The sequence below is a fragment of the Chiloscyllium plagiosum genome, unplaced genomic scaffold, assembly GCF_037043375.1.
Source record: "Chiloscyllium plagiosum isolate Xiang-an unplaced genomic scaffold, Cpla_swu_hap1 HiC_scaffold_22, whole genome shotgun sequence".
Classification (NCBI taxonomy): domain Eukaryota; kingdom Metazoa; phylum Chordata; class Chondrichthyes; order Orectolobiformes; family Hemiscylliidae; genus Chiloscyllium; species Chiloscyllium plagiosum.
Window position 1 is genome coordinate 25148152 of NW_028270160.1, and position 14466 is coordinate 25162617.

The 14466-nt window shown below is 39.5% G+C and overlaps 1 protein-coding gene across 3 annotated transcripts in view; it reads left to right on the forward strand.

Moving 5' to 3' along the window:
* ccdc186 (coiled-coil domain-containing protein 186) overlaps positions 1–14466 on the forward strand; it is a 126669-nt gene that overhangs the window by 61783 nt on the left and 50420 nt on the right. For 2 of the 3 annotated variants that reach the window (XM_043712787.2, XM_043712789.2), the window contains exons 5-8: positions 1359–1571; positions 3635–3754; positions 10428–10532; positions 12613–12711. In XM_043712787.2, coding sequence (XP_043568722.2) covers positions 1359–1571; positions 3635–3754; positions 10428–10532; positions 12613–12711 — 537 coding nt within the window. The remainder of the gene's footprint in view (positions 1–1358; positions 1572–3634; positions 3755–10427; positions 10533–12612; positions 12712–14466) is intronic. The other variant, XM_087998868.1, reaches the window with a different exon arrangement.

Genomic DNA, 14466 nt, shown 5'->3' on the forward strand with positions numbered 1-14466 from the left:
GCTTGCCAAAACATGGACAGCATGTGATAATTCAAATTTATCATTTATGCCGAATTCCTGACTGGTTTCTCTAAAAGTAATGGTTATTTATGTGATGTCACTTCCTGCTATCTGATCTAATTCTTTCTGATATGCTAATCAGTTTGAAAAATAGCCCCTTTGTGCCAGCTTATCTTCATCAACCGGCCAACTTCTTACTGATAATGTGGCACCAATGAAGCCATTTGTGTCTGCCCTGGAGTATGTATATAATGCCATATCTTAGTGACTTTAAAATCAATCAAAATGTGCTAACAAACCAACAATATCTTTTAACCACTGTAACAATTGATGTCTAAATAAATTTAAGATTACCATACAAAATGATTAGGCCAGTTAGATACTTCAGTGACAAACTAAACTTTTAAAAACATAACCATGTCCTTTGAATAGCAACCTTATACTGCAAAGTTTTTATATTTGTTAGCCAAAAATTTACAATAAATTGAACCATGAAAGCAGCCTCAGTGTTTTGCAGCTAACCACAATCAAACAAATATAAATTTACTTCTCATTTGCTTAATCCAAGTTGAAATGATTTAATTATTTAAAAATATCTTAATCCTGCAATTTCATTAGGCTGTCACTTTTATGTTCATGTGTGTTCAAATCTGTGTTACATTGACATAAAAATTGAGTATGATAGGATAAAAAAAATCCATCAACATTATCAGATCCATGTTGAAGAGTTTGTGAAGCGACATGAAGAAAAGCAGGGAATTCTGGTGTTTTGAACCAATATTTCTTCCTCAACCAATTACATCAAGTATATTAATTGATATTCACTTCACCCCCAATTATGGATAGCCTGTTATTGCCAATGGTTTGCAGATCATGTTGCAAGTTAATATAGAAAGATTTACTGTGATGTTACATACCCACAATCAATGCCATTGAAAATTTCAAAGAATATGATGAATTCCACAGTTAGCCATCACTTGCAAAGTGAGTACCAATTAGGGCAAGTAAAGTTTCTGATTTTTCCTCTGGTAGATTTCTTTAAAGTTTGACAGACTCCAAAACTATAAGCAGCAGTTACACATTGGTCTTCATTGCAGTTGTCTTTGCTCACATTCTGCAATGTCATTTATAACACACAAGTAAGTGCAGGGGAGTAAAGTCCAAAGCATAGGAATACAGTGAGATGTCAGGAAAACTATATTCAAGACTGGGTTAGCTATTAGTGAATCACATTTGCTTGTAACCTAAATTCAAGTTACTTTACTTGAGCATTATAACATAAATGGGCAATCTGATGTTGCCTAAAGCATGTATTTCTAAAAATGAACCTGAGAAATTAATTGGTTCTTGCTTTTTAGACAAACAAAAAATGTGAGGAGGCTCGTCAGGAGAAAGAAGCGATGGTAATGAAGTACGTTAGAGGAGAGAAAGAAGCCCTTGACCTTCGAAAAGAGAAGGAAGGAATTGAAAAAAAATTAAGGGACGCAAACAGAGAACTGGAGAAATTGACAATGAAGACCAAACAACTCACACAAGAGAAGGCAAGATTACAGCAACTCTATGAGGCAAAGGTAATTTGTCTTAAGTCATGTAGTGAGACTGTACACATTGCTGTGAACTGCAATAAGCTATTTTTAAGATTCTTAATCCCAGTTTTGCTCTCATTTTCTCACCTAAGTCTACCCAAGTGGCATATGGTCCCACAAACTGGAGCCTATCCTACGACTGCCTATTCTTCCAATTAAACTGGATGATAATTATTCATTTGAGACCCATTGAAATCGTACTTGACTAATGAGTGTCTCCATCAAGAGTAGTTGCTTATTAAATAGAAAAAAATGGCTTTTTGTGCTTTGCCTCACCACCACCTTACTACGTTTTCCAGATTATAGTCTTTTTTTAAATTCCTCCCCACGTTTCCCAGATGTGTGCGCACACACATGTACACGCATAAGCACGCACCAACTGTGCAGGCAATAGATCAGGCAACCCAGGACATGAAACATCCTCATTAGGATAGCCTTTAATACCTCAGTTGTCAACTTTGCATATTGTATTTATCAATGAGGTATCATGGGGTGAGATTCATTGTTCTTTGATTATCATAATTTTCATAATTCTTGCTGGTGAGCTGAGCAAGATGTTAGAGGAGGTGGTGTAATATTGGTAATGTCACTGGACGAATAATCCCAGGGAGTATGAGTGGTCAGGGTCAGGTAAGTGTGACTGAATGAATAATTCAGTTATGGAGATCCTGAAGTCATTAGACCCTCCGTTCCTGAAATTGTCTAATAGGTTCAAACTTTGGTGGACAAAAGTGGGGTCAACAAACTGATGGTTGTTTGGTGACAGGAGTCATAATATTTGGGGAAGTAAAACAAATGGAGTCATGGTAGGCCACTGTGCAGTCAGGAGGAGAATCAAGTTCCCCGCAGCAAAGAGCGTGATTCCCAAAGGCTGTCTGGTGCAAGGATCCAGGACATTTCCTCATGGCTAGAGAGAAAAATCTCATTATTGTGCTTCATGAGAATGTCAGCAGCATATTTAAGACTAAGAAAGAGGTTCTGCTGTGACAGCATGAGAGTGGTTAAGGGCTAAACTAATAAGGTACTGCTGAAAAAGGTAATCATCTATGAAGCGTAAGTTGGTATAGAGTCAATGATCAAATAGTTGAATACATGGCTGAAAAGCTGATGTGGGAGAAATGGACTTCAATTCAAGGGACAATGGCTGCACCCTTGGGCAAATCATGAACAGTACTAATGGGATGGCTTTTCATGAAACATGCTAGCACAAATGTCCTGGCAAGTCATGTAACTAATACTGTCGAGAGAGTTTCAACTAAACAGTAGGGTTGAAGGGATCATATGAGGTGAGATTTGGAAAGTTAAAAGAAAAATAAAAGATGCAGTCTTGGAGGGTAGCAATATTTTACAGGCACAGATGACCAGGGCATGACGGAGTGAACAAACATAAGGTGCAGCAGCAAATAAGGTCAGGGTGGAAAAGATTGCTTTAAAATAATAAGTGTGAGAAACCAAAGATAAAATTTAAAACAAAAGTAAAGTGCATTCCTGTCCATAAAGATAAGGTGAGTAAGGCAGAGAGGCAAATGGTAACAGAACAGAGCGAGTAAGTTCAATGTAGGGAACAGTACCCAGCAAAAACCAATGCCACTACTTCGGAAGATAGATGAATTACTGACACAAATATCAATAAATGTTTTACATCTGATTATCATTAGAGACTTGGATGAAAGTTAATTAAAGTTGGAAAATAAATATTACAGTATACACAGGATAGAAAAGGAAGGCTACCCGTGATAACAAAGAATGATCTAATTTAACTTAATGGAAAGGGATCTTCACTCAAAATCTTGAAGTAGAATCAGGGAGGAGATTCAAAGTAACATCACTAATGGGAGCAGTTGATTCATCTTTTAACGGTTGTCTTTATATTAGAGACAGCATTAGACAAGAAATTATTGGATAAAAACTGAATGTTCAACAAAACAGAAATTGCTTGAAAAATTTAATGGGTCTGGCAGCATCTGTGAAGAGAAATCAGTTAACATTTCTGGTCCAGTGACCCTTTCTCAGAACTGCATTCAAAGCTGCAGGTTTCATGGTTACAGGAAGGCGAAGCTGCAAAGCTCAACAAAGATGTTGAAAAACTAAAAGAAGACATCAACTCCAACATCATCAAAGTGAAATGGGCCCAGAACAAATTGAAAAGTGAAATGGATACGCACAAGGTTAGTGTACTAACTGTTTATATCATTGTATCCAGAAACAACAAAAACGTAGTTCGTAAAACATCTCATTTGAAAAGCAGTCTTCTCTCTACAGCATTGAATGTTATTACAGGAGTACAGGGAATTGAAGGTTGGATTATGGTGTTTTTATTTTTGAAAAGATGGAGTCAAAAATGCTTACAATATTAAAATTGGTATCTCATTTGTCTTAGCCGAAAAAATAAAGCTTTCTCCTGGAATTGTGTTTATGCATACCAGCTGGGGATGACGACTGATGATTACACATTGTTCAGTGTCATTCACCATTCTTGATATACTGAAACAGTTCATGTTTAAATGCAGTAAGCTTGGGCTAAATTGCAATGTTGACACCATGTAAGTACCAGGAAATGACCATCTCCAACAAGAGAGTGTCTTAACCATCTCAGCTTCTTGTTCAGTGGCTTGTGCATTACTGAGTCCCCCACTACCAATAACCTATGGAATGATAATTGACAACAAACTGAACTGGACCAGCCGTTTAAGTACTGCTGTAAGAGCAAATCAAAAAAGCTAGGAATTCTATGCAAGTAATTTGCTTCAAGTCTCTCTAATACCTGTCCACTATCGACAATGCAAGTCAAGTTTGTGATAGAATGCTGAATGGGTGCAGCTCCAATAAGAGTCCAGAAGCTCACTATCACCTGTACAAAGCAGTCCACTTGAATGGCCACTGTTACAACATGAAGGTGAGTCCCTCTGCTAAATAAACCAAATACCCAGAAAACCTCCCTCACCTTGTATTCTGTTAAAATATGAGTGACAACTCCCAAATTCCACTATTTAAAGAAATAACATCAATTTATTTTCAAACTCTAAAAGTGAACAGTAAACAACAACTATTCACATCTCTAAGCCCCCCCCCCCTCTTAACTGCTTGCTATCTGCCTCTAACTCTATAATAATATGCTGTTCTAATAAGACACTTCATAAAATTGCATCGACTTAATTTCAAAACCACACCGTCTCCGTTGTCTTCTGTGTCTTCACTCTTCTGGCTGAGGATCTCCCTGGGTTGTCATGTTTCTTTTTTACTGTGAGTATGTTTCACGTAAAAAGGTACCTTTGATAGAGAGTGTTTCTAATTTCTTTAAGAACAAGATGCAAGATGGGAAATTATCTTTCCAGTTTCTGTCCCTATGGCAGTTACTCACTGATCAATTTTCAAGTTGTCTCCTTTTTTTTTATAACCCCCAACATTGGATTGTCTCATTGGTTCAATGTTGGCAAAACAATAAATTCAAATGCGATTGGGTTTTAGCATCCTGGGGCATAATTTAAACTGGTTAAATTTAAATTGCTGTCAAAACACAACCAAAACTCGGGTATCCATTTCACAGCCAAATGTTTACATATTTTCAATTTTCCAGTACACTCTGGGATTGCCATCCAGTCATATATACAGGTGCTTATAATCTCTCATTTCAGAACAACATTCTTTCTCTCTTAAAAGTACAGTACACTCCTTCAACTTCATACCAGTCCTACATCCACCGTCTTCAACGTTCACCCCTATACCAAAGTTGAAAAATGGAGGAATGTATACCATCCACAACATGCATTACAACAACTCATTTACATTCCTGAGACAGGACCTTCCAAACTCAACATCTACCACTTAGAATAGTGCTTCACATACGTTTCCCCATTGTGCACCGTTTTGATACTTCAAAATTGCTTGATGCCAGATCTGTGAAAACACTGAATAATCATTTGCCTTCTTTAATGCGTGCTGCACCTACGTGCTTACCTTCAACTGGTGTATAAGGAAACTGAGGCCAACTTGCACATTCCTCTCTCTATTATAGCCATTCAGATCATAATCTGCCTTTCAGTTTTTGGTCCTAAGTGGATAACTTCATATTTATCAACGTATTCGCATTATGCCACGAGGGCAGCAGATGCATGGGAATATAACCACTTATAAGTTCCCCTCCAAGTTCCACACCATTGTAACGTAAAACTGTATCACTATTCCTTCACTTGCTGGTTCTCCCTTCCTCACAGCACTGGTGGTGTACTTTTACATCAGGACTGTAAAGGCCCAAGAAGAACACTCGCTACCACCATCTCCAGGGCAATTATGGATGATCAATAATTGCTGACTTAGCTAGCCGTGTCAATAGACCACAAAAGAATTTTTTTAAATGCCTACTTGTCAAGAGAAGACTTGAAAATGAAATCCAGAAAAGCTTATGAATCAGACTTCTCTGGGTTACTTAAGTGAATAATATGGTAATGTGCAATAACAAATTATTGTGATAATCTTCATAGACTCCAGGTTATGGAATATCAAAACTGATCCACACAGTGCATAAAAAGGTGATCACGATGTGGAGGTGCCAGTGTTGGAGTGGGGTGGACAAAGTCAGCAGTGACACAACACGAGGTTATAGTCCAATAGATTTATTTGAAATCACCAAGCTTTCGGCGCATTGCAGAATCGTTGATAGTTTCGGTGCAGTCATTGTCAGTACCAGGGCAGCCTTTGTTAATTCCAATGTGGTCACTGTTAGTTTCAATGCAGACATTGTCAGTTTCAATGTCTGCACGGAAGTCCATTGCTGTAGTAATTGGCACTAAATGCTCATCCTGAGAAGGACGATTACTGCAACCCTGGCTATTAGCACTTTGTATTGAGTCTATATCAAACTGTTAGCATTTCTATAAAAGGTGTTGGCTGGACCCAGACACTTCGGTGGGCAGTGTACATTACCCATGTGTATTCTCTCCCCCCCCCTGCCTTAAACTAATTAACTGGGTTGTGAGTGCACTGTGCTAGCATTCTGGTGGCCTCAGGCAGTGTCTGTATTTGCTCTGCTGTCTCTCTCCATATTGTGGTCCAGTGCCCATCTTGTGTGTCAACTGATTACTCACTGGCCATCTTGTATCTGTGTGCGTAGTGTCACCTGCTCCATGTCATCTCCCACTTCAGAAGTAGATTAGATTAGATTTTTTTTTAGATTAGATTACAGTGTGGAAACAGGCCCTTCCCCAACAAGTCTACACCGACCCGCCGAAGCGAAACCCTCCCATACCCCTACATTTACCCCTTACCTAACACTATGGGCAATTTAGTATGGCCAATTCACCTGAACCTGCACATCTTTGGACTGTGGGAGGAAACCAGAGCACCCGGAGGAAACCCACGCAGACACTGGGAGAACGTGCAAACTCCACACAGTCAGTCGCCTGAGGCGGGAATTGAACCCGGGTCTCTGGCGCTGTGAGGCAGCAGTGCTAACCACTGTGCCACCGTGCCGCCCATAATCGAGGAATTCTATTTTTATCCTCTGGAACCTGTTCCTGAAGTGGTGGTTGAGGCAGAAATAGTCATCACATTTGAAAAAAAATTACTGGATTTGCATTTGGCATATTGTATCATAAAGGACTAAGGACCAAATGGTCTGCTTCTAACTTTTCTATGTTGCTGTGTTTCACTCCTATATCCAATGTCTATATCCAATGTAAACACTCATCACCTTTTGAGTGAAGCAATAATTTTTGGTTTTAGAACTACTTGTGTATCTTTGCTTTATGTCTTACTGTTAACTTTAATGTTCTGAATTTATTTTGTCTAGCCTTTTCCTATTCTTGACTGATGAGATCACTTCAACATATTAAATAGTGTAGCACATGAGCTTCTCAAATCTTTGTTTGCAGATTGTTACTTGTACATTTTTGATAATGTTTTTCAAGATGGAAGTGGTGAAGGCTAGCACAATTGCAACATTTAAAAGGCATCTGGATGGGTATATGAGTAGGAAGGGTTCAGAGGGATGTGGGCTGGGTGCTGGCAGGTGGGAGTAGATTGGGTTGGGATATCTGGTCGATATGGATGAGTTGGACTGAAGGGCCTGTTTCCATGCTGTACATCTCTGACTCTATATAAAATTCTAGGATTCCAGATCACTTATTGCACTTGCTTCGTAATTTGAAATTCTTTAGCTTTCAAGGGGGAAAATTCAACTTGATGCTTTCATAGTTGTGACTATTTAAAATAAGTACTGTTAGTTCAAGTTTAGGACATTATGAATTTACAAATTCAGCCCAATTCCATATCTTGTCTTCGAGCAGTTTGAAACATATCACCACTAGATGGCACCTGGATGCAAATTGCAAATAATTGCTGTATTTGTAATGTATTTGCAGATTAAACATGCAGTGATAACAGAAATAAGGGACAGAGTTTCTTAATTTCGTAATCCGATCACTGATTGCTTTTAACATTCTATTTTGAAGCTCCTGAAATAGTGGCAAAAATTGGAAGTGCAAAAAAACAGATTGCAGAAGTTGACTTTGTGCAAATACTGGATGAAATGTCCTTTCATGCCTGTGTGCACTGGATATATAATTTATGTTGCTGATGCTAATCCTTAAGCATTTCTGGTGATTGCCAGCAAGTTTGATGCTGGAACCACTCCAGCTAATTTGAAATTGTTTGTTTAATTTGCCTGTTGTGCAATTGAATTTTTCACTTCTATCCTGATCCAGCTCGGGTTTAGAGGAGCAAGTTGATAACCGGTTTAAACATAGTGCTGAAACTTTACCACGAATCAACAATGTAAGTAAGGACAGATAGAGATAGTGGAACAAATAGAATGCTGAAGAATGTCAGCAGGTCTGACAGTATATGTGGAGGGAGAAACATTAGTTAACATTTCAAGTCAGATATGACTCGCCTTAAGAACTATAATTCTGAAGAATTATAGTTGGAACAGGATGGACTCTTTGAGGGTATTTCCTCTTGTAGGTGAGCCAAGAACAATGGGACACATTTGAAGAATGAAAGGTTTTGCTTTTAATGGTAGAGATTAGATTTTCTTCCTCTTCTAGCATCTTTAGACCCAGTACAACCCATGGACAAAACCAATGTCATCTACAAAATTCCATGCAAGGACTGCCACAAACACTATGTAGGACAAACAGGAAGAAAGTTAGCCACCAGGATACATGAACACCAGCTAGCCACAAAAAGGCATGGCCCTCTCTCCCTTGTTGCCCTACACACGGATGAAAATAAACACCATTTCGACTGGGACAACACATCTATCCTGGGACAGGCTAAGCAAAGACATGCCAGAGAATTCCTGGAAGCCTGGCACTCCAACCACAACTCCATAAACAAACACACAGATCTAGATTCTGGATTAGTGGTGCTAGAAGAGCACAGCAGTTCAGGCAGCATCCAAGAAGCAGTAAAATCGACGTTTTGGGCAAAAGCCCTTCATCAGGAACATACATTGATCAAGATACCATCTATCAACCCCTCAGAAAATGAACAGGAAATTACATCACCACAAACCCCAGGAACCCCATCCAGGAGAACGATATAAATAAAAGCAGGAAACAACAGCTTTGCTTCACTTGGAGGTCGCCACTGATGATGTTACCTAGCCAGGTAATGAAACATCTGGGTATCAAACCTACAACTCAGCGAGCAAACCTACACCCTAAATCTTTAGATGGAATTCTGTTCCTCAAAGCGCAGTGAAAGCGGGTCATTGAATTTAGCCATGGTAGATTTGCACAGATGTTTGACAGACAAGGGTGTTATAGGTTATTAGGAGATGGTTAGGCGAAAGTGGAGTCGAGGCTGTCGCCACATCAGCCATTGTCTTATTGAATAGCGAAAAGCTCAAAGGGCAGAACAACCCATTTCTTCAAAGTTTTGTGTCCTTATTTTATGTTTAGAGAAGTAAGACAGTCCACCTCCAAATTTATAGTTTGCAATGGGACATGTTTATAATGGTTGTTAGCGAAGGTGAAGGAGTTAATTTTTATTAAATTGGTGGGGAAGAAGGTACCTGAGGACCTTGAAACTATTTGCATAATCCGCTTGGACTGAAATGAAGTAGGGAAGTTGGGTGACCAGCTTACTGGGAATGAGGGCAAAGGATTCAGTGGCAATTTATCAAGAAGATATCAATGTTTAACATGGTAAAATATCATGGAAGTTTCCATTAACTGTACTTGTATTCCTTTGATTAAGCTGTAACAGAGAAATCCAAAAATGGGCTATGGAGAACAAAAGGATAACATTTTGAAGAATACTATTTAAATGTGAAATTGCAGAACAACTGTTTCATGAAATGGTGTGAATATTCTCCCTTCAAAGTCTGTTAAATGAGAACTTAGTCCTGACCATGTCTTTTACTAAGACTTATGGGAATGCAAAGAGGTGAGAAGCAGCTGAGGCAACTGAATGGACAACCTCCACCCTCATTACAGCAAAATCCTTGCACTTTCTTGTTAGGGGGAGCAAGAGGGGAGAGGCACAGCAGATTTAAGTAGACTTATTAGTGGTACTGGATAGATTCTGAGAATTATCTTTGTTGTTCAGAATACTTTTGGACTGTTGAGTGTTTCATTGGTAGAGATGTTTAGGGGGGTTGCAAAGTTTGTTTTTCAGTTATGCAGTTTTATAGCTTAAGATATCTTGATGAAGGAGAGAGTAAAAATCATGAAAGTATAGAATATTTATGACTACTTAGTGGATTGTAATAGAATCACTTTAAAGTATTTGACATAGTTGACTAGAAATCTTGTAATATTGTGGAATAATTAGTACTTGTAGTATCCAGCCATTTTACCAGAGTAAAATTTAACATGCATGTTCTTTGCATTGTTATAGGAAACCAGAGAAAAATTGAAGGAAACAACAGTCAAATTAACTCAGGCTAAAGAAGAGGCTGAACAAATTCGAAGAAACTGTCAAGACATTATCAAAACCTATCAGGTTGGTTAGGGTTTGATATTTGTCATAACTCGCACTTTATAAATTCTGTTCAGTTGCCATACACTTTGCCATCTGTTAAGCCATTCCCTGTACCTTGCAAGCAAAGCTCCCCTAAGGTTGTTTTTCACCCCTCCTGTGAGGTCTGCAAATGGCAGGAGCCACTGGAAGTGGAAGCCCTGCAATGGCATGCCTATTGATGTGTGCAGGCCTTCTCAGCAACTGGGTAATGGCGCAGCTTAGAGGGCATGTTGCTTGCAATGCATTTTTTTTTTTTAAACAGCAAGTGTTTTGTCTTAAATAATACATATTGGAGGATAGCTGTATGATCTGTGAACCAGCCAAATGGAGTGCAAGTGTCCAAGTGTCTCATTTGGTATTCCATCTAATAAGATCCTGCTGCTTTTGTTGATTTGTTTGCATTTTACAATTTTTTAAGATGTGTAATATTTAGTTTAAAGTTGCAATGGTTGGTTAATGGACCCCAGTTGACAAACTCTGCCTATGTTTATCAAAAATGATGTTTATTATGTTAAAGAATGTTCCAGACAAATGGAAAAGTTTAGTGGGTGTGATGTGAGACTTGGGTAGGCTTCTTTAAGCATGAAAAATGCTAATAGAATTTTGTGTAGAGTAGGTATTGAGCAAATGACAAGACTACTTGGTTGCCTGCCATAGTTGTTCATCTGTGCACAGTCATATTCCCAGTGTGGCGGGAGTGATTCAATGTAGCGGGCTAGGACTTTACCCCAAGGAACTCCTAAAAGTTCTGGGACTGAAATGATTTACCTCTTGCAACCATAATCATACTTCTTTGTGTTCAGTGTGACTGTAGCCAGTAGAAATCTTTCCCCGAATTTCCATTGACACAGTTTTATTGAGACTTCCCACTTAGATAAATGCTTACTTGATGTAAAGGGCAGTCACTCTCACTTCATCCATGTCATTTAACTTTATTGTCCAAATTTAGACCACAGCTGTAATATAGAACCCAAACTGAGCATTGGTGAACAGGTTGTTGATGAGTTGAAAGTGCAATTTGTTAGGACTGTCAGTGCTACCTTCCATCATTTCTTGCTGATTGAGAGCACAGTAGTGATGATAATTGGCCAGAATGAATCAGTCCTGCATTTGAGAGAGAAACTGAGTAATTTTCTACTTTGTCTATAGATGTCAGTATTGCATATATATTAAAACAGGATGGCGAATATGAAGAAGGCTAGTTCTGAAGCAAAACTTTTAATCATTGCCAGGACATTTTTATGGCTTGTAGCCTTTTCTGTATATGATGCATTTCTCTGTTTCTTGATATTACACGGAGAGAATCAATTTGGCTGAAGACAGGCATCTTTGATGCGTAGTTGCTTGCACATAAGCTGAAATGGATCATCTATTTGCTATTTCTGGCTTAGGAGGACTGTAGATGTTCCGGCCTTGTCTTTTGCATTGACCCCCTGGATATTGTAATCATTGAGAATGGACATGTTCATGAAGGCTGTTCCTGTCTTCAAACAGCACACTATTTCTGCCATTCAGCATGGTTGTCAGACTGTGTTGTAATTTGTGACTATACTCTGACAACTGACATCCGAAAGTGTTTCATGGACATAACTTTTGACATGATGGTAGTGCCAGAAAGCATGATGGAGGGTATTTTTTGTGAAGATGCAACTTTATCTCCACAAGGCTGTGCCTTGTTCACTCCTATCAGTCCTATCATGGGCAGGTGCATTTGTGTTGGGAATAGATTGGTGTGGACAAAGTGAAGTACGGATATTTCCTAGTTTCTGTTCTCTTGCAGTAGGACCAGTCTGGCAGTGATTATCCTTAAAAATTCATGTGAATCAAAATGTGTCTTATCATTTCACGTTTTCAGACAAATGAAAACTGTATTTCAAAACTTTATCTTGAGAGTACATCTGCTCCTTTTGCTATGTACAGCATCACAGCAGAGACAGGCCCCAGGCATCGCCAGTGTCTAAAGAAAGCTGCACATTCTAATATTTTACATCTTCATTTCAAATATTAGTCTTACACTTCATCATTTGCTTTATGACATTAGTGACCTTATCTTTCTTCACAGGAGTCGGAGGAAATTCGATCCAATGAGTTGGATGCTAAACTGCGTGAAACTAAAGGAGAACTAGAAAAACACTTGCAGGAACAGTCTGATCAAATGGAGGTGAGGTGGGGCTTTCAAATATATTTGGAAGAAATTACACTGATGCATTTGAGGTCTTGAATGAGTACTTTTCTTCAGCATTTACACTAATGTACCTGTCAGGCAGGAAAGAGATGGTCGTGTGAGGGAACCTTGGTTGACGAGGGAGGTTGAATGTCTAGTAAAGAGGAAGAAGGAGGCTTACATAAGGTTGAAGAAACAAGGTTCAGACAGAGCATTGGAGGGATATAGGATAGCCAGGAAGGAGCTGAAGAAAGGGATTAGGAGAGCTAAGAGAGGGCATGAAAAATTTTTGGTGGGTAGGATCAAGGATAACCAAGGCCTTTTATGCCTTGTGAGAAACATGAGAATGACGAGAACAAGGGTAGGTCCGATCAAGGACAGTAGTGGGAGACTGTGTATTGAGTTGGAAGAGATAGGAAAGGTCTTGAATGAGTACTTTTCTTCAGTATTTACAAATGAGAGGGACCGTTTTGTTGAAGAGGAGAGTATGAAACGGACTGGTAAACTAGAGGAGATACTTGTTAGGAAGGAAGATGTGTTGGGCAATTTGAAAAACTTGAGGATAGACAAGTCCCCCGGGTCTGACGGGATATATCCTAGGATTATGTGGGAAGCAAGATAGGAAATTGCAGAGCCGTTGGCAATGATCAATTCATCTTCACTGTCAATGGGGGTGGTGCCAGGGGACTGGAGAGTGGCGAATGTTGTGCCCCTGTTCAAAAAAGGAATAGGGATAACCCCGGGAATTACAGGCCAGTTAGTCTTACTTCGGTGGTAGGCAAAGTAATGGAAAGGGTACTGAGGGATAGGATTTCTGAGTATCTGGAAAGACACTGCTTGATTAGGGACAGCCAGCATGGATTTGTGAAGGGTAGATCTTGCCTTACAAGTCTTATTGAATTCTTTGAGGAGGTGACCAAGCATGTGGATGAGGGTAGAGCAGTGGATGTAGTGTACGTGGATTTTAGTAGGCATTTGATAAGGTTCCCCATGGTAGGCTTATGCGGAAAGTCAAGAGGCATGGGATAGTGGGAAATTTGGCCAGTTGGATAGAGAACTGGCTAACCGGTCAAAGTCAGAGAGTGATGGTAGGTGGTAACTATTCAGCCTGGAGCCCAGTTACAAGTGGAGTTCCGTAGGGATCAGTTCTGGGTCCTCTTCTGTTTGTAATTTTTATTAATGACTTGGAAGAGGGAGTCGAAGGGTGGGTCAGTAAATTTGCAGATGATACGAAGATTGGTGGAGTTGTGGATAGTGAGGAGGGCTGATGTCGGCTGCAAAGGAACTTGGATATGATGCAGAGCTGGGCTGAGGAGTGGCAGATGGAGTTCAACCCTGTCAAGTGTAAGGTTGTCCATTTTGGAAGGACAAATAAGAATGCGGAATACAGGGTTAACGGTAGGGTTCTTAATAAGGTGGAGGAGCAGAGGGATCTATGTTCATAGCTCTTTGAAAATTGCCACTCAGGTGGATAGAACTTGTAAGAAGGCCTATGGTGTATTAACGTTCATTAGCAGAAGGATTGAATTCAAGAGTCGTGAGGTGATGTTGCAGCTGTACAGGACCTTGGTAAGGCCATATTTGGAGTACTGTGTGCAATTCTGGTCGCCTCACTTTAGGAAAGATGTGAAGCTTTGGAGAGGGTGCAGAGGAGGTTTACCAGGATGTTGCCTGGAATGGAGAATAGGTCGTACGAGGATAGGTTGAGAGTGCTAGGCCTTTTCTCATTGGAACGGTGAAGGATGAGGGGTG